The sequence below is a fragment of the Bos javanicus genome, chromosome 5, assembly GCF_032452875.1.
Source record: "Bos javanicus breed banteng chromosome 5, ARS-OSU_banteng_1.0, whole genome shotgun sequence".
NCBI lineage: Eukaryota > Metazoa > Chordata > Mammalia > Artiodactyla > Bovidae > Bos > Bos javanicus.
In genome coordinates, this window is record NC_083872.1 from 10,953,166 (window position 1) to 10,978,455 (window position 25,290).

At 38.9% G+C, this 25,290-nt stretch overlaps 1 protein-coding gene across 2 annotated transcripts in view; it reads right to left on the bottom strand.

The window, feature by feature from the left end:
• Window positions 1-25,290, bottom strand: part of LIN7A (lin-7 homolog A, crumbs cell polarity complex component) — a 155,978-nt gene that overhangs the window by 91,763 nt on the left and 38,925 nt on the right. For both annotated transcript variants that reach the window (XM_061415627.1, XM_061415628.1), the window contains exon 2: window positions 8,871-8,989. In XM_061415627.1, the coding sequence (XP_061271611.1) occupies window positions 8,871-8,989 (119 nt within the window). The remainder of the gene's footprint in view (window positions 1-8,870; window positions 8,990-25,290) is intronic.

The following is a 25,290-nucleotide window of genomic DNA, read 5'->3' on the forward strand; positions in this document are numbered from 1 at the left end:
AACACAGACACTCTTTAAATTTTTTTGTTGTTTTTCTGAGCAACCCACCAGTTCAAACATTTCTAGAGTACATGATTTGATCAAGCTTTTTCCAATTATTCGGTGGTTTCTTTTTGCTTGGAAATGTGTCAAGATACACTGGGAAAAATAGAAGTCTTGGTTAAATTTTCAGTTTTTAAAAGCTGAGCTTTTTCTGTAAAAAAAAGGAAAAATTCTATAATGTGTAATGTACTTTCAAGATGCTCAGAAATAAGCTTCCTTGACTTCATGCTCTCATTGGCAGGAAACTTATCACAAAAGAAAGTTTGACTTTTGTGCCCCATCATATTTAGCAATGCAAACAAAATCAAAGGAAATGTAAGAGCGACCAAGCTTTCTTTTCTTTGTCATCTGCCAACTTATGCTAAGTTCAATACAAACAAAAGATATGCATAAACATAATTTCAGATACATTTTTGTTAATTCTGATGAGTGTAATGCTATTCAAGATGCCATTATATAACAAGGATGATAAATTTATACAATGAATCCATGCCACTCTATTCATATTTGAAGTAAAAGTTTAAAAACATATTTTGCTATAAAATTTTTGCCAATAAAGGGAAAGAAATAAAAAAATATATAGTTGTTCCTCATCTACAACATGAAGCCTATATATGGTGTGTATTAGTCATTCAGCTGTGTCCAGCTCTTTACAATAGAATGTGGCTTGCCAGGTTCCTCAGTCCATAGGATTTTCCAGGCAAGAATACTGGAGAGGGTTGCCATTCCCTTCTCCAGGGGATCTTCCTGACCCAGGGATCAAAACTCGGTCTCCTGAACTGCAGGCAGATTCTTCACCACCTGAGCCACCAGGGTCTATATATTACATTAAATTAAAAACTCTTGTTCTAAAATAACCTGAAATATGACCAAATAACCCCTGTTGTTATTAACTTCTCATCATATGGCAAGGTTTCCAGATTCCTTACTATATTTGTTTATTCTAACACTACTAGACTGTCAACATTTAACTTAAAATGTGGATCCTCCTCCTAAGGAAAAAAATTCTACATTTGGATGATTGATAACTATAGAACTATTATTCTCTATATTTGTAAATAATGTTTCTATTAAAACATATTAAAATTTTGTATTATCACTAAAACCACTAAACTTTTCACCAAAATAAGCACCATTTCCTAACTACTTCCTCTTTTAGCTAGGTATATTAGTCAAGGTATTTTGGAGTTTTTTTTTTTATCTTATTTGATCTAATCCTCCCAACAGTCCTAGGAAGTTACCTTATTTTATATATATATATAAAAAAGAAAGAAAAGCTAAACAAACCCAAGACACAGAGTTTAAGTAACTTGCCCAAGATCACACAGTTAAGCGGCCAAGCAAGGATTTGAATCCAGGTTGTCTGAATGCATTGTCAATGTTCTGACTCCATGCAATGTTCCTCTGTCTTTCCATTATAGTACACTATGCCATGATTAACATCAACCAGCCTCCCTTCTTGCCTTTCTTCCTTCATTCCTCTCACTCTCCCTTTCTCCAACTCTTCTTTCTCCTTCTGTGTATCCTTGTTTCATCTCATCTTGTCACTATTGAAGTGAGGATATGTTTTCTTAAGATAATTAGAAATCTATATGCTATTAGATGACCAATCATTAGCCTTCTCATAAAGGTAATAACGTTTGCTGTTTGTGCTTTCATCCACACAGTAAATTAAGATGAACAAAAGAGCATCAAGAACAAGCACTTGTGTCATAATGCTATGACCCATATGATTGTGGAATTAGGATGCAATGGCTCAATTTAATACATGGCAGTGGGGGCTACATGGGGTGGGAGGTGGTGCTGGAAGGTTAGTAAGCTCCATCCTAAGGAAGAAAAAAAAAAAAGAGTGTAAGAGCAAATGGGAGCTAGAAGCAAACAAAATATGACCAAATGCATGCGACACCTAATGTGCATTGGTCCTTATATCAGATACCAATTTTACATAGTTTCAAACCAATTTATCACTGCTTACTAAACATACAACCTAGCTTTTAAAAATTAACTTTGTTTTATAGCAGTGAAAGGGCTGATAAAAGCTTATAAGCTTTTGCCAAGGTAAATTTGGCTTTGTAACTGTTTTAGTATCAATCAGGATAGCTGGGTATTGCTGTGGTATAACCCCAACGTCTTGGGGGCGTAGAGTAGCAAAGATTTATTTTTTTGCTGAGCCGATATGTTCATTAAGAGTTGGCTAAACCTGTATTTCTGGTTTTCTCACTCTGTAATCCAGGATGATTGATTATCGCATAAAACATCACTTTGTTGTTGTTCAGTCACTAAGTTGTATCCAACTCTATGCAAACCCACGAACTGCAGCACATCAAGTTTCCCTATCCTTCACTATCTCCCAGAGTTTGCTCAAACTCATGTCCATTAGGTCACATTGAAAAGGGAAGGGGACATAGCAAATACTGCACTGACTCAAAGGCTTCCATGAGGAAATGGCACACATAACTTCTACTCACATTTCCTTCGCCAAAGCGGTTCCCATAACCCCATGGAGCTTAAAGGAGGATGGGGAAGTCCAACTGCATCATGGGCTAAGAAGGACAAGAGAACTACAATGTTTTTCAATGATCCACCATCACAGAACGATAGCTGCTATGTGTACTCGGTTTTATTTTCTTATTCTATAGTTCTACTACATTAGACGTTACTAACACATACCATCTGGTGATCGCCCAAGGAAGGCAGTCTTTGGTGACTATGGCATTCAGTTCTGTGTATTTGGTGCAAACAAGCAAGTGACAGGCATAATAGTGGGAGTGAGTGCTCACCACAGTCTGCATACACAGGTCAATAAGCACATGACTCTGAAGAGCAGGAAGCCTAAATGCTTTAAAACTTGGAAGATAATGGTAGCAAATGGATGGCTAATTCTGTGTTTTTAAATAATTTTAGTTTCGGAAAGAAATTTTTGGTATTCTGTTGCAGAAAGTGGATGCCCTTTTAAAATACGACCATTCCTATACTCTTGATGAAAGTGAAAGAGGAGAGTGAAAAAGTTGGCTTAAAGCTCAACATTCAGAAAACAAAGATCGTGGCATCTGGTCCATCACTTCATGGGAAATAGATGGGGAAACAGTGGAAACAGTGTCAGATTTTATTTTTGGGGGCTCCAAAATCACTGCAGATGGTGACTGCAGCCATGAAATTAAAAGACACTTACTCCTTGGAAGGAAAGTTATGACCAACCTAGATAGCATATTCAAAAGCAGAGACATTACTTTGCCAACAAAGGTCTGTCTAGTCAAGGCTATGGTTTTTCCTGTGGTCATGTATGGATGTGAGAGTTGGACTGTGAAGAAGGCTGAGCACCAAAGAATTGATGTTTTTGAACTGTGGTGTTGGAGAAGTCTCTTGAGAGTCCCTTGGACTGCAAGGAGATCCAACCAGTCCATTCTAAAGAAGATCAGTCTTGGGTGTTCATTGGAAGGACTGATGCAAAAGCTGAAACTCCAATACTTTGGCCACCTCATGCAAAGAGTTGACTCATTGGAAAAGACTCTGATGCTGGGAGGGATTGGGGGCAGGAGGAGAAGGGGACGACAGAGGATGAGATGGCTGGATGGCATCACTGACTCAATGGACATGAGTCTGAGTGAACTCCGGGAGTTGGTGATGGACAGGGAGGCCTGGCCTGCTGCAATTCATGGGGTTGCAAAGTCGGACACCACTGAGTGACTGAACTGAACTAAACTGATACTATTGATTTCTTACTCTGAGGCACAAAGAATACAAAGTGTCGGGGGAAAGTCCATATGTTGCCAATTGAACTATTCAAACTGCATTGCAATTATCTTGGGAAATTCTCTTATCAAAAAATCAACATTTAATAACCCTTTTATTTCAATCCTTATATTCCCCTATATTTTAATTTATAAGTTTGGATCACTCAAGTTAATTAACACAGGGATGAACTAAAACTTGAGAAAGCCACTTAAAGTCACAGAAATAGTTTTTGCTGGGAATGTAAGGAGAATAAATTTATAAATTTCACCTCTCATTCTAAACTTTGTATGAACTTTCTTTGTGTGCCAGTGCCTTTCACTTTGGAAAAGCAGCATCACCTGTCACTCCAGTTTTCTGTCATGTACTCCAAAATTACCTGTCCTGAATAGGTACAAGCAAATTATCAATCAGTCCTTTTAAAATCACTGAGCAAAAAAACACAATCAAGATAAGTATTGCCAACCACTATCTGTATTCTATGAATAAAGCTCTGCATGCACTGTCATTCAAGTGTAACTCATTTATTAATAGATCAGTGCTTTATTTGTTGTATATACAGATGGTCTTATTTCAGTACTGATCACAACAAAACCTTTTCAGTCTTTTTTACAGACTAAATAAAATTAGTTAAGCAGAGAAAACATGTAATCTCTTTTAATCATCCATTTTCATAAAAAAATTAAATTTCATTAAATTATTCTCCCCATATAATTGCTGCACATATGCCAGGAGCTGATTCAGTGGCTTTATCTGATGGTAAAGCAAAATATGGGATTGCCTCAACATAAAATAATAATTACTATTAACACTTATGTATGGGGAAAAAAAAAACCTACAAAAAACTGCAATAGGTTGTTCTGCTTTCTTTTTAAGCATAATTTGGGTTTTACAGTCTTGTTGGCAATGGCGTGACCTGTACCTATTTTTGCTCCAGTGAATGCAACTAAGAATGATGCCTCAGACTTCCCACAACAGACAGGAAGCCACCTGCCAGTGCAAGAGACGTGGGTTCGATCCATGGTCCAGGAAAATCCACATACCGCAGAGCAATCAAGCCCATGTACCGCAACTACTGAGCCCACACTCTAGAGCCCACAGGCCACAGCTACTAAGCCCGAGTGCCACAGCTACTGAAGCCTAGAGTCTGTGCTCCACAACGAGGAGCCACCACAATGAGAAGCCCGTCTACCATAACAAAGAGGAGCTTCCACTCACTGCAACTAGAGAAAACCCGCACACAGCAGCAGAACCCCGACACAGCCGAAACATAAACAAATACATTTTAGCAAAGAATGATGCCTCTATAGTTCCAGTTCTTTTCTCCGCCTGTGATGACAACATTTATAACTTTCACACTGGAAAGTATTAACTGGCAAATATTTCTGAAAACTCAAATAATTTAATCAGAGAGACTCTGAGTATTACTCCTATTATGAATAAGAAACCCACACTTTAATGGTTTCACTCCAGCATAACAGTCAAAACCGAAGAGACCAGGAGTAAAATTAAAGCTAATTTTCAGGTAGTTAACATCCTACATCATAACTTCTTCGCTGCACTTTACTTGCTCGTGGATTCACCTATCCATCAACATGCATTCATATCTTATATTTTACTGAAGAACTTTCACTAGATGAGGTCACAATGTTATTCTATGAATCAGAATTGTTGTATACACATTGGCTACTCTTATCATTACTTCATATGATTAACATAAAAATACTATGAGGATAATAAAAATTCCAAACTTAAATATAAACAACACCATGCAACTACTATGAAATATTAGCTGAGAAGAAGGGACAAAATCAATGTTTATATAACATGCATTGCCTTTAAAATTATTACTAAGGACAGTAATGTGAATATAAACTAATTTTATTAGTGAAATTTATAAAATATAAGGTAGATAAACTACATCATCTTTTTTCTCCCTTCTACAACTTCTGAACTGCTTATTCATCAGTTATAAATTCCAAGGGCCACTAATGACAGCGTACTTTACCACAGAGTTTGTAAGATGTGTTTATAATATCTATACAATGGCTCCACATTTCTTTACATTTTTCTCTTTTTTCACTTGAATCTTCTCTTTCCTTAGCAAACTTTTTAAAGAAAAAGGCCTGTGTGTTTATTTGAACAGGTATCGACACTTCATTTACACCTCGAGCATCAGCTTCTCCCCTAAGCTTCAGACTTAGATGTCTACCAGACATCTCTAGGTGGATTTCTGAAAAGAATCACCAGTTTGCTATATCCAGAAGAGAGTGCTTGTATAGTCGACTCCAAACCTCGTCCACCCCCGAGGATTCCCATCTCATTACATCACATTGATCCAATTGTTCAGGTCCAAATGTAAGAATCCATTGAGACTTCTCTCATTGATATACTCTGTATGTCAATTCCCACTGTCTTTATTCTCAAAACCATATATATTGAATCTGACAACTCCCTACAACTTGCACCGTCGCCACCTTCATCTGGGCTGCCATCATCTCATCTCCTGAACTGCTCATTACCTTATGACTGATCTCTTTGTTTCTACTCTTGCACAGACCCGTGTAGTCTCAGCAGTCAGAAAAACATTTTTAAAAAGCTGAGCAGGTGAGGTCAAAATGCTCCAAGGGCTTCCTATCATGCTTAGGATAGAATCCAGTGTTCTAACCATGGCCTGTGAGGCCTTGTGTTTCCTGCTCCCTAGCCCAGGGGCGGGGAAGCCTGGCGGGCTGACGTCTACGAGGTCGCACAGAGTCGGAGACGACTGAAGCGACTTAGCAGCAGCAGCTGCCTCTAGGAAGCCTACCTTTCTTATTTCACTGAAGGCATAGCTGGCTTTTGGACTGTTGCTTCCATGGATTAAGATAATTCTTGTCTCTGGGTTTTTTCACTTGTGGTTTGCTCTACTTGGAACACTATCCCCTCCAATACCTGTGTGATGTGTTCCATGACTTAAGTTATATTCTGACCACTCTAATTTAAGAGTCCTACCCGTACTCCCCTAATCCTGCTTCATTTCTCTCCATAGTGCCATTTTCTGACATTGTATTATATATTTATTAATCATCATTCTTGCACTGGAGTTTAAGTTCCGTAAAAGTAGAGACTTTACATGGATCACAAGCCAAATTCCCAGTGAGCAGAGACATATATTTAATGGATACTATTCTTTACTTAATTCTGTAGAAAGTAGAAAGGGGACAGAATAAGATGAAAAGTCAGCCACCAAATCACAGGGGAGTAGAACTCTGTGAAGGAAGAAAAGAGTGTATAGGGGATGTAGCCTTAGTCTACAGAGTGACTGTGGGAGGCCCATGGGGTTTCTATGCATCTTATACCTTTCCCACTGAGCAGTGGATGGCCGAAAATTCATACACTTGGAGAAATTTTCTTTTAGTCTTTGGTACAATTCATAGATTAAAATTTAGAGATAGAATTATGGCTACATCCTTAAACTGCATTCACTGTAAACACAAATTAAGTAGTTAACAACCTCATGTAGTAAAGATTTAGCACAAGCACCGTCTAAGTAAAATCCTAGCAAAATTCAAATATTAACCTCATTGGGTAGGCATGGCTAAAATATGCAGTGAGACAGGTTTTGTGTATTTTAATGTCACATGAGGCTTTCTACTTAACGACAACTCAGAAACTAGTGCTGTTCAGGTGGAGAACATGCATTAACCACAAGTACAGTTGCAAAGTGGAAGGCTGAGGACTTCCTTCATGGTACGGTGGATAAGAATCTGCCTGCCAATGCATGGGATGCAGGTTCAATCCCCAGTCTGGGAAGATCCCACATGCTATGGAGCAACGAAGCCCATGTGCCACTACAGGCTGGTGCACAAGAGCCTGTGAGTCACAACCACTGAGCCTGCGTGCCATGATTACCGGAGCCTGCACTCTCTAGGGCCCGCGAGCCACAACTTGTGAACCCTTGTGCCACAGCTGCTGAAGCCCACAGAGGGGCAGCAAGTCACACTGCTGAGCCCTTGTCTGTAACTACTGAAGCCAGCACCCTTAGAACTTAGGTTTCACAACAAGAGAAGTCACTACAATCAAGAAAGGTCACTCAAGAAGTCACTACAGACAAGAGAAGCCCGCAAACTACAGCTAGAGTACAGCCCGCTCTCCACACTAGAGAAAGTCCACCAGCAGCAAAGACTCAGTGCAGCCAAAAATAAATATATAAATAATACATAAATATAGCAATGCATTTATGTAAAAAAAATTTTTTTTTTAAAGAGGAAGGTTGATACAAGCATCTCTGAGAGACGCATGCCCTCTGCTACACAGACCCTCTTGGCAGCCATTGGGTTCAACTGACTTTGGAAAGGATGACAGTACGTAATTTACTATTGAGGACTTTGGGCAGGATAAATAATGCTGGATATATGTACTTTAGGTGCTAATTAAATGCAGAAGAGGTGATGGGCTTACTGAAGAAAGCATTGTAGAGTACATACCTTAAGTGAACTATCTTATAACCAGTGAAATTCATTAACTGACTAGTCAATTTCACCACAAATTAATAAAAAATTCAAACAGTCATTTTGAACACACTTATTCTACCTCAGGCTTTTTGAAACCATTAACAGGAAAGCATTACAAAGATTTGTTGAAGAGCATATCAGCCTGTGCCCATTACTTTACTAGACAGTAATTTTCAAATAACTATAACTTCAGTCAGTAGTGAGTTACTCTTTCAGATTTACCTGAGAAAGATTTAGTCAAGTGTTCTTTTAAGAAAAGCTCAGTCCCCATTAATGATGACTACTTCTACCTGAATTTCCAGACGACTTCAAGTGACTACTAAAAAGTTTAGACTACGTGTCAGAGTCACCCACTGAAGTAGTCACTTCACGGGTACCATAAGCTCAACATTTGGTTTTACATGAATGCAAAAATCCTAACTGAATCTAATTTTGGAATTTAGCAGACTAAATTATATTTTATCATCTGTCTAAGCAGTTAAAACCAGAAAGCTTAAGATGCAGTTACATTCTTAACTAGTTCAACTGTTTGTGTGGAAAAGACATGCTTTCTATTCAGAAGGCATAGAGCAGAATATAGTTATAAAAATATTAGTCCCATACCTCTCGAATAGCAGTACAAAACTCACTCTGAAGCACTTTTTTGAGGGATTGTAGCTTGTGCACTGGTACTTCTCCAGATTCCTGCAGTTTTTCCAGTAATTCAATTGCTCTGGCAACATCTGAATGAAAAAAAAATAAATCAAAATGGAGAGAGACATGGAGTAAACTGTATCTTATCAAAAAGTACCATTACTCCAATTAAACAGTGACTATGAAAAAGTAAGTGGAATTTATTGCAAAATCAGAATTTACAATTCGTAGTCTTTTGATCTCATTTTTTGGTAAAAGGTCATTTAAATCTGTTCCACACCATTTGTCACATAATACATCTTCCTCAATGGTATTTCTCATATGTTATTTCTGTTACACAAATTAGTCTGAATATTCTTTCAAAAAAGAAGAGCAGGAAGCAGGTCTTTTGTATATTCTGATACCCCAATAACGAAATGAGTTCTGTCCATTTTACCTCTGAGAGGCTTTTTTTCAGTTTTTCTTTTCTCATTCCAAATTTATCAAACCTGCATTTTTACATTTATTAGTATGATGATCTGATTTATGTGCATCTTCTCTACAATTTATAATCTCCTTGAGGGTAAGAATTGGGCTTATTCACCACTGCACCCTCAGAGTCTGGTGTAAAACAATAAATAAATACTTCATATTTATGAATGAATGAACAAGTACTCTCCATTTTACTGCCATTGCATTAATGCAGACCCTCAACATCATCTGTCCTCTGTCCAACTGGAATCATTTATTCTCTTCCAGCCACTTCATATGATCCATAAAGTTATCTTCTGAAAATAAAAATCTGATCATGTACCCACCTAGCCGTCTCTTAGCACCAAATATGTTTTCAACAACAATTAGCTTAAATGCTTCTCTTTCACCTGATGATATATATCAAGAAACACAGTCGTTTATAACCATAGCTTTAAAATTCCCAGGATGGTTTTGTACTGTCAAGAGAAAATGATAAGATGAAGGCCATTTAGAAAATATTTACAGTGATCTCTTCTACCTCTGTTGCTGTGGCCAGTAACTCACTGAAAAGACACTGAGCTGTTACATACAGAGATTTTCAATTCCTACGTGATTAACTCCAGGAAGTACCCATATCCCTGCCATCAGATTATTAATTAATTAAATAAACAATTCAGCCATCCATCCATCACTTTGTATACCTGGCACTAAGACTGACAAGAATAATAAGACATGCTTCTTTTCTGAACACAGAGTCAGATGAGGGAAACAAACATAACAGTATAGTCACCCATAATAAGACTGAAGGTGAAAGTCGCTCAGTCGTGTCTGACTCTCTGGGACCCCATGGACTATACAGTCCATGGAATTGTCTAGGCCAGAATACTGGAGTGGGTAGCCTTTCCCTTCTCCAGGGGATCTACCCAACCCAGGGATTGAACCCAAGTCTCCTGCATTGCAGGCATATTCTTTACCAGCTGAGCCACAAGGGAAGCCCAAGAATACTGGAGTGAGTAGCCTATCCTTTCTCCAGCAGATCTTCCTGACCCAGGAATCGAACTGGGGTCTCTTGCATTGCAGGCAGATTCTTTATCAACTGAGCTATCAGGGGGAGCATTGCTACCACCTAAAATTTCAGGTGGGGTTGGCATAGGTTTATGTATGTAATCAAAGACAAGAACCAAAAAGTAACTTTAATGGAGACTCCCTTGAAGTATTGCCAATTGTGGCCCAAGGAAGCACAAATCATGAAATCAGTAAGACACTGCCAGTTTCAAAAATCTGTCTTTTTGTACATTAACTGAAAGTCAATATAGTCTGTTGGACAAAACCAGTTGCATCCACAATCAATAAGATACCAAGCTAAGAACTGTATGCACTTCTAACCACATGAAAGACTCTATAGATTCCAATAGGTACTTGGAACTCTCAACATGTTTAAAACTGTTCTTGTTATATTTTTTCCTGAAAGTAGCTCTTCTCTTCTTACACTCCGTATTTCCATTAATAGCATCTCCACCCAGCCGTATTTCCATTCACAGCATCTCCACCCAGCCTGTCTTCCAAGCTAGACCATGGCATCATCTTTTACATTCACCCCCACATGTAATTAGTCAGCAAGTGCTATAGGTTCAATCTCAGAATGCCTTTTGAATGGAAACCCTGTGCTTTATTGCTTCAGGGAAGCCTTTATTATTTTTCACCTAGGGACTAGAATATCTCCTAATGTTCTTTAATGGCTTTTCTTTTTCAGTCCACTCTTGTAGAGTGATAAACCTCATTATTATACTCCCCTGCATAAAACCTATTTCTGGCTTCCTGTTGCACAGGGTGAAGTTCAGACCATTTAGGAATACATACAAAGCCCTTAACAATCAACCTCTTCTGACTCATCTCTAAAAACCTCCTCCTGCCGAACCTATACATTGATTATCCAAAGTTTTTGCTATTCTAGAACACAACACAGTACATCATGTCTCTGTGATTTTGAACATATCATCCCCTGTTCCTGGAATGCAATAATTTATTCATCCAGTAGTGCCAGGCATGAGAGACACTGGCAATAGAGACCACTGGTTGCTCTTGCTTTCATGGCATTCACAGGTCTGAAGGATCACAGATACTAATAAAGTGGGCATGAGCTATAAAAACAGCTCTATAGGCTAGTACACGGATGTCTAACCAGGACATGTATCATCATCCAGGAGGTCAGTGAGGGGCTCTTTGTGAAAATAATAGCTAAGCGGAGCCCTGGGTAGGAGGTACAGATGAGGAAAAGGAGAAAAAATTCCAGGCAAACAAACACAGACTACTGAAGTTTTATCAAGAGAGTGTGGGGCATTCAAAGAACTGAGAGTTTAATGTGATCGAAGTTGAAACCAGGTCAAGAGTAGCAAGAAATGCAGTAGAGAGGAATCACATCATGGAGGGTGTGACAGGTCACGCAGGGAAGACTTGGCCTAGATAGCCTCTCCTTAGACGTGTCTTCCCTGACTCTCCAAGGCAGATTTAGTTGCTATCATTTGGTATTCCCACAGTTCTTTGTTCACTTATCCATTGTAATAATTACTACTCTCTGCTATAGCTCTTTTTGTATGTATGTCTCCCTCCTTCACCCTGCAAATACATAAGATTTTTGAGAGATCAGGAGCAGTGTATTATTTATCATCGTATCCACAGTTCAATGAAGAGTCCTTGACAAATATTGGGTGTTTATATTTGTTGAATGAATGATAGATTAGTTGATGAGACTAGAAAAGAAGGGGGTCGAGGCCTATGTCTAGGTGGACATATAACTAACTTCTCATGAGAATAAGCCTCCAGATCACTATCGGCTTTGGTCAAGACTGGGTTGGGTCTGATGCGCAGGAAGGATGAAAGCCTGAATGTGTAGGCTAAAGGGTATCAAGTGACTGAACTGGAAATTCAGAAAGCTGAAAATGACTATTTAGGAGTTCTTATCTTGTGCTGCCACTTTGAAATTACCTGGGGTACATTTAGAAATTATTTATTTTCCCCTCAGTTTCATTGAGACATAGTTGACACAGAACATTGTGTTAGCTTAAGTGTACAACATAATTATTTGATATATGTATATTGCAAAATGATTGCCACAATAAGTTTTTAATTCCTGAGACTCACCCCAAATGAATTAAACCAGAATATATGGTATAGTGGTTCTCAATCCTGGCTTCAGACTGGAACCACATGGAGAGCTTTGACAACCATGGATGCCTAGGTCTCACAGAGAGATTCCAGTGTGACTGGCAGAGGGTGGGGCCTGAGCAAGGGCTTTTGGAAGCCTTCAAGGTGATGCCAATGGTTGATAAAAGCCATGTTTGAGAACCCCTGGTTTAGTTGGCACGGGTGTTTTTATAGCCCTATGTGATTCAGATGTGCATGTTGAGAACCTCTGCTAGAAATGAATGGTGCCTAAGTATCACCTGGGGAAATGTATTAAAATATAGGTTCTTGACATCCCCCCCCAACTGCCACTTGAGGGACATTGACTAAGGAGGCATGAGGATAAGGCTCAGGAATTTTAAAATTATTCAAGTGATTTTTTTTTTTTTAGTTTTAGCTTTATAAAAAAAATTTATTAGTGCATGGTTGATTTAAAATGTTGTATTAGTTTCTGCTGTACAGCAAAGTGAATCAGTTACACATAAACATATATCCACTCCAAGATTCTTTTCCCATATAGGTAATTACTGCGTATTAAGTAGAGTTCCCTGTGCTACACAGTAGGTTCTTATCAGTTACCTGTTTTCTGTGGAGTAGTGTGTATATGTCAATCCCAAGATTCAAGTGATTCTAAAGTGGTCTCACAGATCCTGTTTCAAAGATATATGAACGATAGTTCAGGTTTCCTTTCATCCCAGCATTCCCAAAACTCCTGCACTTTCTATTATTCTTTGACACCCTATATAACAGGATACTGAATGGGATTCTTTTGAGAGTCTGGGATTATTGATAAAAGTCCGTAAATGAAAGTAAGTAGTATCAAGTATCTACCCTATTCTGCAACAGTGCTCCTAGCAAAGGCTGGTCACCCTGACCTCTGTGGAGTCATAAAGTCAGCCTGCTCCCCAAACTTGTATAATTGTATTCACAATCTCTACGTATGGGATTCGGTCATCAGGTTCTTTAAGATTCCAGATGATTCCTGTGACCATTCAAAATTGAGAAGTACTGTTCAAAAATGAGCTATCAAAGAAACTAGTCACCCTTCACTCCACCAAAAATTACTAAAAGCTGGGCCAGTTCTGTTACATTATACCATAGGCCTTTTCCAGTACGTATGAAGAGGTAACTGTGAGATGAAAAAAAAAAAAAAAGTATGAAGAATTATTGACTCACTAATTTTGGACAAAATATTAGGTCTTTTCTTCTCTCCAATGAGCCAAGCAAGGAGTGCTCCTGCAGGCATTGGGGGTCGCCTGCAGAGGGAGACAACCGCTTTCCTGGTCGTTCAGGTGATCTGCTTGCCCCTGCGGAGACATGGCGAGCACTGGCATCAGAGCCAACTCGCTGGCACCCACCCAGCGAGTCTAGCAATGTGAGGTCATGGGGTTATACGGCAGTAGGTAAAAGCCAAAAGAAGCCCCAAGACTAAGAATGGCAGAGATCGGGTCCTTGCAGCCTAGGTCTGACTGGTGCTGCAAAGATGTGAGTGACAAATTGGATGTTAAAATGCAGTTTAAATGGAGTTTAAAATTAACTCTGATTCCCTTTAGCTCTATAAATGTACCAGAAACCTGCAAGACCCAAGATCTATAAGGAAGTCAAATAAACCTTTCAATAAGTGAAATAATTGTTCTTAAAACAACTACAATAAATTGTGTGTAGTTTATTTACAAGTCCCTTTAAGGTTCTTGCTGAGAACTTCCTTACATTCACTTTATGAAATTTTCTACAAAATCTGGTTACTAACACAGAAGTCTGGGTTTACCAGGATAGCTCACATTGGAAGGAATATTAGAAAAGGACTGGGGAGGCTGCTTGATAAACACTAAGCAAGCAAGGAGATCTCAGAAGTTTTTCCTGAAATGAACTCCTCCTCTCGTCTACCAACTCTCAGGTGTACACCTCCATTGTCTATCCTATTATCTAAGCACAGTACTTGGGCATTGCCTTTGCCCCTCCTCACTCTCCTTCACACTCTGGATCCCATTAATCTCACTTCAAAAAGCAACCATAACGATAAACCTTTATTTAATGTCTATGGAGTAGGAGTCATTACTAGCCAAGAGCTTTCCATCTCTTTACCCACTGTATCCTTCTAACAACCTTGTGTGCTGCATGCTTGCTAAGTCACTTCAGTCATGTCTGACTCTTTATGACCCCATGGACTGCAGCCTGCCAGACTCCTCTGTCCATGGGATTCTCCAAACAAGAATACTAGAGTGGGCTTCCATGTCCTCTTCCAGGGGATCTTCCAAACCCAGGAACTGAACCCTGTCTTTTATGTCTCCTGCATTGGTAGAAGGGTTCTTTATCACTGAGCCACCTGGAAAGCCCGTAACAACCTTGCTGCTGCTGCTGCTGCTGCTAAGTCGCTTCAGTCGTGTCCGACTCTGTGTGACCCCACAGACGGCAGCCCACCAGGCTCCCCCGTCCCTGGGATTCTCCAGGCAAGAATACTGGAGTGGGTTGCCATTTCCTTCTCCACATAACAACTTTACATGGTAGTAAATATCCACATTTTACAATGAGAACATTGAGGCTTATAGTGATATTAAGTATTTCATTAACAAATAGGAGACCTGGGTTTGGAGTCAGGATCTAAGTGATTCCAGACCCTGTGCCCTTTATTTTTATTCCAGTAATAGATTTTCTTTTAGAGGCTTTTTCCTTCAACATTCAATACTTTTATAATAGCCCTGTGTCCTGCAGGCTTTCTTGGTCAGAGGCTGAGCTCCTATTTTCCCTTTCTCAATAAAAACTAACCTCTAATTCATTTACCAGTATACCTCTCTCAAGGAATATTCAGTGATCATCAAAATTATCTGGAGAGCTTTTATTTAATTCATTTATTTATTTTGGCTTACGGGATCTTAGATCCCTGACCAGGGACTGAACCCAGGTCCTGACAATGAAAACACTGAGTTCTAACCACTGAACTTCCAGGAATTCCCTGGAGAGCTTTTCAATGAGAGGGAAGAATTTTTATCAGCCTTTGCTACCCACTGGAATCACCTGCAGGAACTGAAAATAAACAAACATACAAACAAAAACCAGATACATAGATCCTAGCTACATATTATTTCTGATTTCATTGTTCTCAGGTATGGCCTGGGCATCAGAATCTTCAGAGCTCCCCAGTGATATAATGTGTGGCTGTGTTGAGAATCACTGATATGTCCTCTAAGGTGCACCCTATGGGTTCTAAAAACAATGTTACTTATAATACTAATTGCTGTCATGTATAGACTTTGGTATAGCATGAATGTTCAACATTTTCCTTCTCTGAGCACTATGAGGTACGTAATATTATCTCCATTTTACAGGAAAGGAAACTGAGACCCATAGAGTTAAAATTACTTCTCTGGAGAAAGAGCTAGTAAGTTGTCGAGTTAGGATTTGAATCCTGGCAGTATGGCTCTAGAATCTGGACTACATTTAAAACATAGCTCAGGAAAGCATATTCTTAAAATCATTCCCAGCACTTCTTATCCAAGCCTGTTAACAGAGATTAAGCTAATCTGATTAATAAATCCTTGCTTGGGACTGAAATCAGTGGTTCTCAAATTTTAGTCAACAACAACAAAAAATTAACCTTGTACCATTTATTAAAAATTAAGATTTTTTTTTTTTAAAAGAGACTGACAGGGAAGCCTTGAAATTTTCTCTTTTAGTAGTCATCGTGGGTGGTGCTGATGCAGGCAGTGGTCCACAAATGCACTGTGTAGGTTAATGATAGTTTAATATGTGATCCAGAAAAAGGTGAGCTAAAGACCATCATTCACTTTTATTTGCCTTACTTAGATCATCTTATAAAATCCTCAAAAACATGTATAAGGATTACTTACTACTGTCCTCATTGAATAGTTAAAGAAATATTTTAAAAAATAGCTAAGGCTGAGAAAGAAAAATTATCTGGCTCAAGGCTACACAGCTAGGAAATGGTAGAATCAGGATTCAAGATCAGATGCGTCTGACTCCAGTGCCCATGCTTACTTATTTTTCTATCCTGCCATTAAAAAGGATTAGAAATAAAACAATAAAGGTATTGCAAATTTATTTTTTTAAATACAGCATCATTGCAAACTAAGGCAAACAGACATAACACTGCTCAAAGTCCTGGAAGATAACCCTTCAATACATTACAGTATATCAATATATTCTTGCCTTGAGAACCCCATGAATAGTATGAAAAGGCAAAAAGATAGGATACTGAAAGATGGAACTCCCCAGGTCAGTAGGAGCCCAATATACTGCTGGAAGTCAGTGGAGAAATAACTCCAGAAAGAATACAGAGACAGAGCAAAAGCAAAAACAACACCCATTTGTGGATGTGACCGGTGATGGAAGCAAGGTCTGATGCTGTAAATGGCAATAGTGCATAGGAACCTGGAATGTTAGGCCCATGAATCAAGGCAAATTGGAACTGGTCAAACAGGAGACGGCAAGAGTGAACATCAACATTTTAGGAATCAGCGAACTAAAATGGACTGGAATGGGTGAATTTAACAGATGAACATCATATATACTACTGTGTGCAAGAATCCCTTAGAAGAAATGAAGTAGCCATCATAGTTAACAAGAGTCTGAAATGCAGTACTCAGATGCAATCTAAAAAATGACAGAGTGATCTCTGTTCATTTCCAACACAAACCATTCAATATCATGGTAATCCAAGTCTATTCCCTGACCAGTAATGCTGAAGAAGCTAAACTTGAACGATTCTATAAAGACTTACAAGACCTTTTAGAACTAGACCCAAAAAAGATATCCTTTTCATTACAGAGGACTGGAATACAGAAGTAGGAAGTCAATAAACACCTGGAGTAACAGGCAATTTTGGCCTTGGAGTATGGAATGAAGCAGAGCAAAGGCTCATAGAGTTTTGCCAAGAGAATGCACTGATCATAGAAAACACCCTCTTCCAACAACACAAGAGAAGACTCTACACATGGACATCACCAGATGGTCAATACTGAAATCAGGTTGATTATATTCTTTGCAGCCAAAGATGAAGAAGCTCTATACAGTCAGCAAGAACAAGACTGGGAGCTGACTGTGGCTCAGATCATGAACTCATTGCCAAATTCAGACTTCAGTTGAAGAAAGTAGGGAAAACCAGGAGACCATTCAGGTATGACCTAAATCAAATCTCTTACAATTATACAGTGGAAATGGGAAATAGATTTAAGGGACTAGATCTGATAGAGTGCCTGATGAACTACAGGTGGAGGTTCATGACATTGTACAGGAAATAGGGATCAAGACTGTCCTCAAGAAAAAAAAAATGCAAAAAAGCAAACTGGCTGTCTGAGGAGGCCTTACAAATAGCTGTGAAAAGAAGAGAAGCACAAAACAAAACATAAAAGGAAAGAAACACCCATATGAATTCAGAGTTCCAAAGAATAACAAGGAGAGATAAGAAAGCCTTCCCAGCGATCAATGCAAAGAAATAGAGGAAAATAACAGAATGGGAAAGACTAAAGATCTCTTCAAGAAAATGAGAGATACCAAAGGAACACTTCATGCAAAGATGGGCTCAATAAAGGACAGAAATGGTATGGACCTAACAGAAGCAGAAGATATTAAGAAGAGGTGGCAAGAATACACAGAAGAACTATACAAAAAAGATTTTCATGACCCAGATGATCATGATGGCTTGATCACTGACTTAGAGCCAGACATCCTGGAATGTGAAGTCAAGTGGGCCTTAGGAAGCATCACTACGAACAAAGCTAGTGGAGGTGATGGAATTCCTGTTGAGCTATTTCAAATCTTAAAAGATGATGCTGTGAAAGTGCTGCACTCAATATGCCAGCAAATTTGGAAAACTCAGCAGTGGCCACAGGACTGGAAAAGGTCAGCTTTCATTCCAATCCGAAAGAAAGGCAATGCCAAAGAATGCTCAAACTACCGCACAATGGCACTCATCTCACATGCTAGTAAAGTAATGCTCAAAATTCTCCAAGCCAGGCTTCAGCAATACGTGAACCATGAACTTCCAGATATTCAAGCTGGTTTTAGAAAAGGCAGAGGAACCAGAGATCAAATTGCCAACATCCACTGGATCATCGAAAAAGCAAGAGAGTTCCAGGAAAACATCTATTTCTGCTTTATTGACTATGCCAAAGCCTTTGACTGTGTGGATCACAAAACACTGTGGAAAATTCTTAAAGATATGGGAATACCAGACCACCTGACCACCTGAGAAACCTGTATGCAGGTCAGGAAACAGAACTGGACGTGGAACAACAGACTGGTTCCGAATAGAAAAAGGAGTACATCAAGGCTGTAATTGTCACCCTGCTTATTTAACTTATATGCAGAGTACATCATGAGAAACATTGGGCTGAATGAAGCATAAACTGGAATGAAGATTGCCGGGAGAAATATCAATAACCTCAGATATACAGATGATACCATGGCAGAAAGTGAAGAACTAAAGAGTCTCTTGTTGAAAGTGAAAGAGGAGAGTGAAAAAGTTGGCTTAAAGCTCAACATTCAGAAAACGAAGATCATGGCATCTGGTCCCATCACTTCATGTCAAATAGATGGGGAAAGAGTGGAAACTGTGACAGACTTTATGTTTTGGGGCGCCAAAATGACTGCAGATGGTGATTGCAGCCATGAAATTAAAAAGATGCTTACTCCTTGGAAGAAAAGTTATGACCAACCTTGACAGCATATTAAAAAGTAGAAACATTACTTTGCCAACAAAGGTCCATCTACTCAAAGCTTTGGATTTTCCAGTTGTCATGTATGGATGTGAGAGTTGGACCATAAAGAAAGTTGAGTGCTGAAGAATTGATGCTTTTGAATTGTGGTGTTAGAGAAGACTCTTGAGAGTCCCTTGGACTGCAAGGAGATCCAACCAATCCATCCTAAAGGAAATCAGTCCTGAATATTCATCAGAAGGACTGATGTTGAAGCTGCAACTCCAATACTTTGGCATGAGATGTGAAGAACTGACTCATTGGAAAAGACCCTGGTGCTGGGAGGGATTGGGGGCAGGAGGAGAAAGGGACGACAGAGGATGAGATGGCTGGATGGCATCACCGACTCTATGGACATGAGTTTGAGTGAACTCTGGGAGTTGGTGATAGACAGGGAGGCCTGGCGTGCTGCAGTCCATGGGATTGCAAAGAGTCAGACACGACTGAGTGACTGAACTGAACTGATAATCAATGTGCTTATATTGATAACATGTTTTAATCATCAAAAATGATTAAATCATCATCAACTGCCTGATGATAGTAAGATAACATGTTCTTGAAAAACTTCCTTTAAAATAATTGAATATTATAACCAAAAACAAAATATTGAAACTTAAGTGGGAGGAGCTTCCAGTCATCTGGAATACTTCAATTATCATCTTCTCTTTCCTTAATGATGACTTTTTATTAACTTTGCTAACATTTAGACTGCAGAATTTAACCATGACTCATTTGCATCTGGAACTTGGATGAAGATGGAGCTGGGTCATTTAAGACATATCATCACAAATTTCATAAAAATTTATTGAGTACTATGGCAAACAACATGAATTATCTACCCCAAAGTCATCCAAACCCTCATGTTCCTTGCCTTCTTCTACTACAAAAGCTGGAAAGCAAACACACTTCTCTTTCCAGACTCTTCTGTCATTTGGCCAAGTTGTTGTAAGTGGTAAAGTCACTGGGTCTGGCTTCCAGGAAGGCTTCTTAAATGGATAAAATGCTGGCATATGCTTCAGCATTTTGGTCTTTGCACCCTTACTCTTTCCCCATCTCTTGCCAGGCTCAAATCTGCTGAGATGTGAACTTGCTATTTTGTGATCATGAAAAGACTATCATGTGCTGAGGAAGGTGGGGTATGAAGAAGGATGGGACCAAGCCCTTGATGTCATCACCAAGCTGTGCACTGGCCTTGAACTGTGCAACCCCATGATTCTTGTCTATGAGAAAAATACATGCTTAACTATTTGGTTCTCTGTGACTTGCAGCCAAATACAAACTACTACCAAATGAAATGACTTTAAAGGCATTATTCTAGCAGGAATAAGGTTGATGTTATTCAGAAACTGTGGTCAAACATGGATGGTGGTCCTTTGATTAAGACAGTCATGGAGGGGCTTCCCTGGTGGCCCAGTGGTTAAGAATCTGCCTTGCAATGCAGAAAAGACAGGTTTGATTCCTGGTCTGAGAACTAAGATCCCACATGCTGCAAAGTAACTAAGCCCACATGCGACAACTACAGACACCGCATGCCTCAACCAAGACCTGACACAGCCAAATAAATATATTTTTAAAAAAATATGGTCATGGAAAGCCTCTCTGAGAAGGTGACACCAGACTGAGACTTGAATAGTGACAAGGAGCCAGCCATATGAAAATCCAAAGAAGGAATATTCAGACAAGAAGAAGAGCAAGTAAAGACTCTAAACTGAAGGGAACAAGCCTACATATTAGAATAGATAAAACCAGTGTCAGTGGAGCACTATGTGAGACAGGAGGAAGCAACAGCCACAATGGTATGCTGGTAAATGATTAACCACCAGTTCTCTAAAACACAAAACAGAAAAAGTTTTTATTTGTAGCACGTTCTGATTTCTGTTCATGGGGTTCTCACTCAAAAAATGAAGATCATGGTACCTAGTCACATCACTTCATGGCAAATAGACGGGGAAGCAATGGAAACAGTGAGAGACTTTATTTTCTTGCATTCCAAAATCACTGCAGATGCTAACTGCAGCCATGAAATTAAAAGACACTTGCTCCTTGGAAGAAAAGCCATGACAACCTAGGCAGCATATTAAAAAGCAGAAACATTACTTTGCCAACAAAGGTCCATACAGTAAAAGCTATGGCTTTTCCAGCAGTCATGTACAGATGTAAGAGTTGGACCATAAAAAAGGCTGAGTGCTGAAGAATTGATACTTTTGAACTGTGGTGTTGCAGAAGACTCTTGAGAGTCCCTTGGACTGCAAGGAGATCAAACCAGTCAATCCTAAAGGAAATCAGTCCTGGATACTCATTGAAAGGACTGATGCTGAAGCTCTAGTACTTTGGCCACCTGATGAAAAGAGCTGACTCATTGGAAAAGACCCCGATGCTGGGAAGACTGAAGGCAGGAGGAGAAGGGGATAACAGAGGATGAGATGGTTGGATGGCATCACCGACTCAATGGGCATGAATTTGAGCAAGCTCTGGGAGATGGTGAAGGACAGAGAAGACTTGTGTGCTACAGTCCATGGGATCATAGAGTCAGACATGACTGAGGGACTCTCTAACAACAACTGATCTCTGTAGTGCAAATACTCCTACCATGACCAATTTCAAACTACTGACATGTTAACATTGGCTTAAAGAATTCTTGACTACTTAACAATCAGCTCTCACAAGGCAGAAAGTACCAATTCCAACACATCACTGTATAGGAAACAGGTTAGACTTTATGCAAAGATCTAATAAGAAGATTTTGTTTTCATGTAATTGCTAAAAAAAGTCATTGAAGAATTTTTGGCAGAAGAATGATATAATTTGATTCATGTTTCATAAATATCCTTATGATTACTGTTTGAAATTATAGTTATAGCAGATATAACTATAGTTATATAGTTATATCTATATATAGATACAGTTATATCTATATATATAGTTATATATACAGATATAGTTATATCTATAGTTATATCTATATATAGATATAGTTATATAGTTATAACTTTGTATACCATACAAAGAAAACCAGTTAGAAAGAAGGCTGTAACTGTGGCATTGGCAAGAAATGGTGAAAGCTTAGATTAAATGGTGGCAGGGGGACAGCAAGACATGGACAGCACAGGCAGGGAGAATAATCAGTGCCCCAAGGGGATGCACATCAGTATGATGAGGTCTCAAAAAATGTCTCTTCATCAGAAAAGGATTTATTAGTGAATACAGTCATACATGTTAGCCTGCTTCATCAATAATTGTGTCTGCTGCTTTACCCATGAGCAAATGGTGTGAACAAACTTCACAAGTAACAAGAGTAACAAGGTAAAAGAGAAGTATCAGAACCCTGAAGACAAAATTATTTTAAATAGACATTAATAACAGGGTGGCATTTTCTCTCCTGCTTAGCCTCTTCCTGTCCATATAAGATCCCTCCATTCAGGGTCAATTAGGGATTATGTAAAATGTTTTACCACTGCACCAAGCAGTTGGAGAATATGGATATAAACCCAAAAGTCAGAGACCTGAGAACTATAAAATGTGGTATAACTGATCATATAGCTATTATGAAGTCTGAAAGAGAATATAATTATGATGAGATTTTCATAGAGAGTGCCTGGCACACGAGCTATATATATGAGATCTATACTTCTAACCCTTTCTTTCTATGAGTTCTCACTTCCTGTTCTATTTAGTGGAAATGTTTGAAGAGAAAATGTTAAATTATAGGAATGAAACTATGCTACTCAAATTTCCTTTGAAAAGGTGAGTAGATGTCCTCTTTTTTTTTTTTCATCCTTTTTAAATTTTTAAATTTTTTTTAATTTTATTTTATTTTTAAACTTTACATAATTGTATTAGTTTTGCCAAATATCAAAATGAATCCACCGCAGGTATACATGTGTTCCCCATCCTGAACCCTCCTCCCTCCTCCCTCCCCACACCATCCCTCTGGGTCGTCCCAGTGCACCAGCCCCAAGCATCCAGTATCGTGCATCAAACCTGGACTGGCATCTCGTTTCATACATGATATTTTACATGTTTCAATGCCATTCTCCCAAATCTTCCCACCCTCTCCCTCTCCCCCAAAGTCCATAAGACTGTTCTATACATCAGTGTCTCTTTTCCTGTCTCGTACACAGGGTTATTGTTACCATCTTTCTAAATTCCATATATATGCGTTAGTATACTGTATTGGTGTTTTTCCTTCTGGCTTACTTCACTCTGTATAATAGGCTCCAGTTTCATCCACCTCATTAGAACTGATTCAAATGTATTCTTTTTAATGGCTGAGTAATACTCCATTGTGTATATGTACCACAGCTTTATTATCCATTCATCTGCTGATGGACATCTAGCTTGCTTCCATGTCCTGGCTATTATAAACAATGCTGTGATGAACATTGGGGTACACGTGTCTCTTTCCCTTCTGGTTTCCTCAGTGTGTATGCCCAGCAGTGGGATTGCTGGATCATAAAGCAGTTCTATTTCCAGTTTTTTAAGGAATCTCCACACTGTTCTCCATAGTGGCTGTACTATTTTGCATTCCCACCAACAGTGTAAGAGGGTTCCCTTTTCTCCACACCCTCTCCAGCATTTATTATTTGTAGACTTTTGGATCACAGCCATTCTGACTGGTGTGAAATGGTACCTCATAGTGGTTTACAGTTATCAAGACAGTATGGTACTGGCACAAAGACAGAAATATAGATCAATGGAACAAAATAGAAAGCCCAGAGATAAATCCATGCACATATGGACAAAGGAGGCAAGAATATACAATGGATTAAAGACAATCTCTTTGACAAGTGGTGCTGGGAAATCTGGTCAACCACTTGTAAAAGAATGAAACTAGAACACTTTCTAACACCATACACAAAAATAAACTCAAAATGGATTAAAGATCTAAACGTAAGACCAGAAACTATAAAACTCCTAGAGGAGAACATAGGCAAAACACTCTCTGACATATATCACAGCAGGATCCTCTATGACCCACCTCCCAGAATATTGGAAATAAAAGCAAAAATAAACAAATGGGACCTAATTAACCTTAAAAGCTTCTGCACATCAAAGGAAACTATTAGCAAGGTGAAAAGACAGCCTTCAGAATGGGAGAAAATAACAGCAAATGAAGCAACTGACAAACAACTAATCTCAAAAATATACAAGCAACTCCTACAGCTCAATTCCAGAAAAATAAATGACCCAATCAAAAAATGGGCCAAAGAACTAAATAGACATTTCTCCAAAGAAGACATACAGATGGCTAACAAACACATGAAAAGATGCTCAACATCACTCATTATCAGATGTCCTCTTTTTTAAGACATACCCATATCTGACCAACGGAGTGTAAGTAGGATGGCTTTGAACAACTAAATTTAGCCATACATTAGTATTTCAAGTACAGTATTAGAGAAGTCATTATTAAGTCTACATTTTAAATAGTGTACATGAAATACTAACTGATTACTAGCTTTATGAAGTATCCAAAAATTGGATCAAAGAACATCCAGTTTAAAAACCTAATGCTGTACAACAAAGCATGTGTACCAACAAATTAATATATGTGGATAATAATGCTTTGCACTTGCACTGCTCCGATTTGGAAAGCAACTCTGCCAATTTACAAGTTATAAATGAGACATGACAACCAGTGTGTCCTTCTCATCTGACACTCATCTTTGTTTGGATCTACTCACAACTTGCCATGTTTTTTAAATGCAGACATTTGGTAAACCTTAGGATGAACTAGCGGAGAAGGCAATGACACCCCATTCCAGTACTCTTGCCTGGAAAATCCCATGGATGGAAGAGCCTGGTGGGCTGCAGTCCATGGGGTCGCAAAGAGTTGGACACGACTGAGCAACTTCCCTTTCACTTTTCACTTTCATGCATTGGAGAAGGAAATGGCAACCCACTCCAGTGTTCTTGCCTGGAGAATTTTAGGGACGCGGGAGCCTGGTGGGCTGCGGTATATGGGGTCGCACAGAGTCAGACATGACTGAAGCAACTTAGCAGCAGCAGCAGGATGAACTAGCTCAATTTAAATGTGCTCA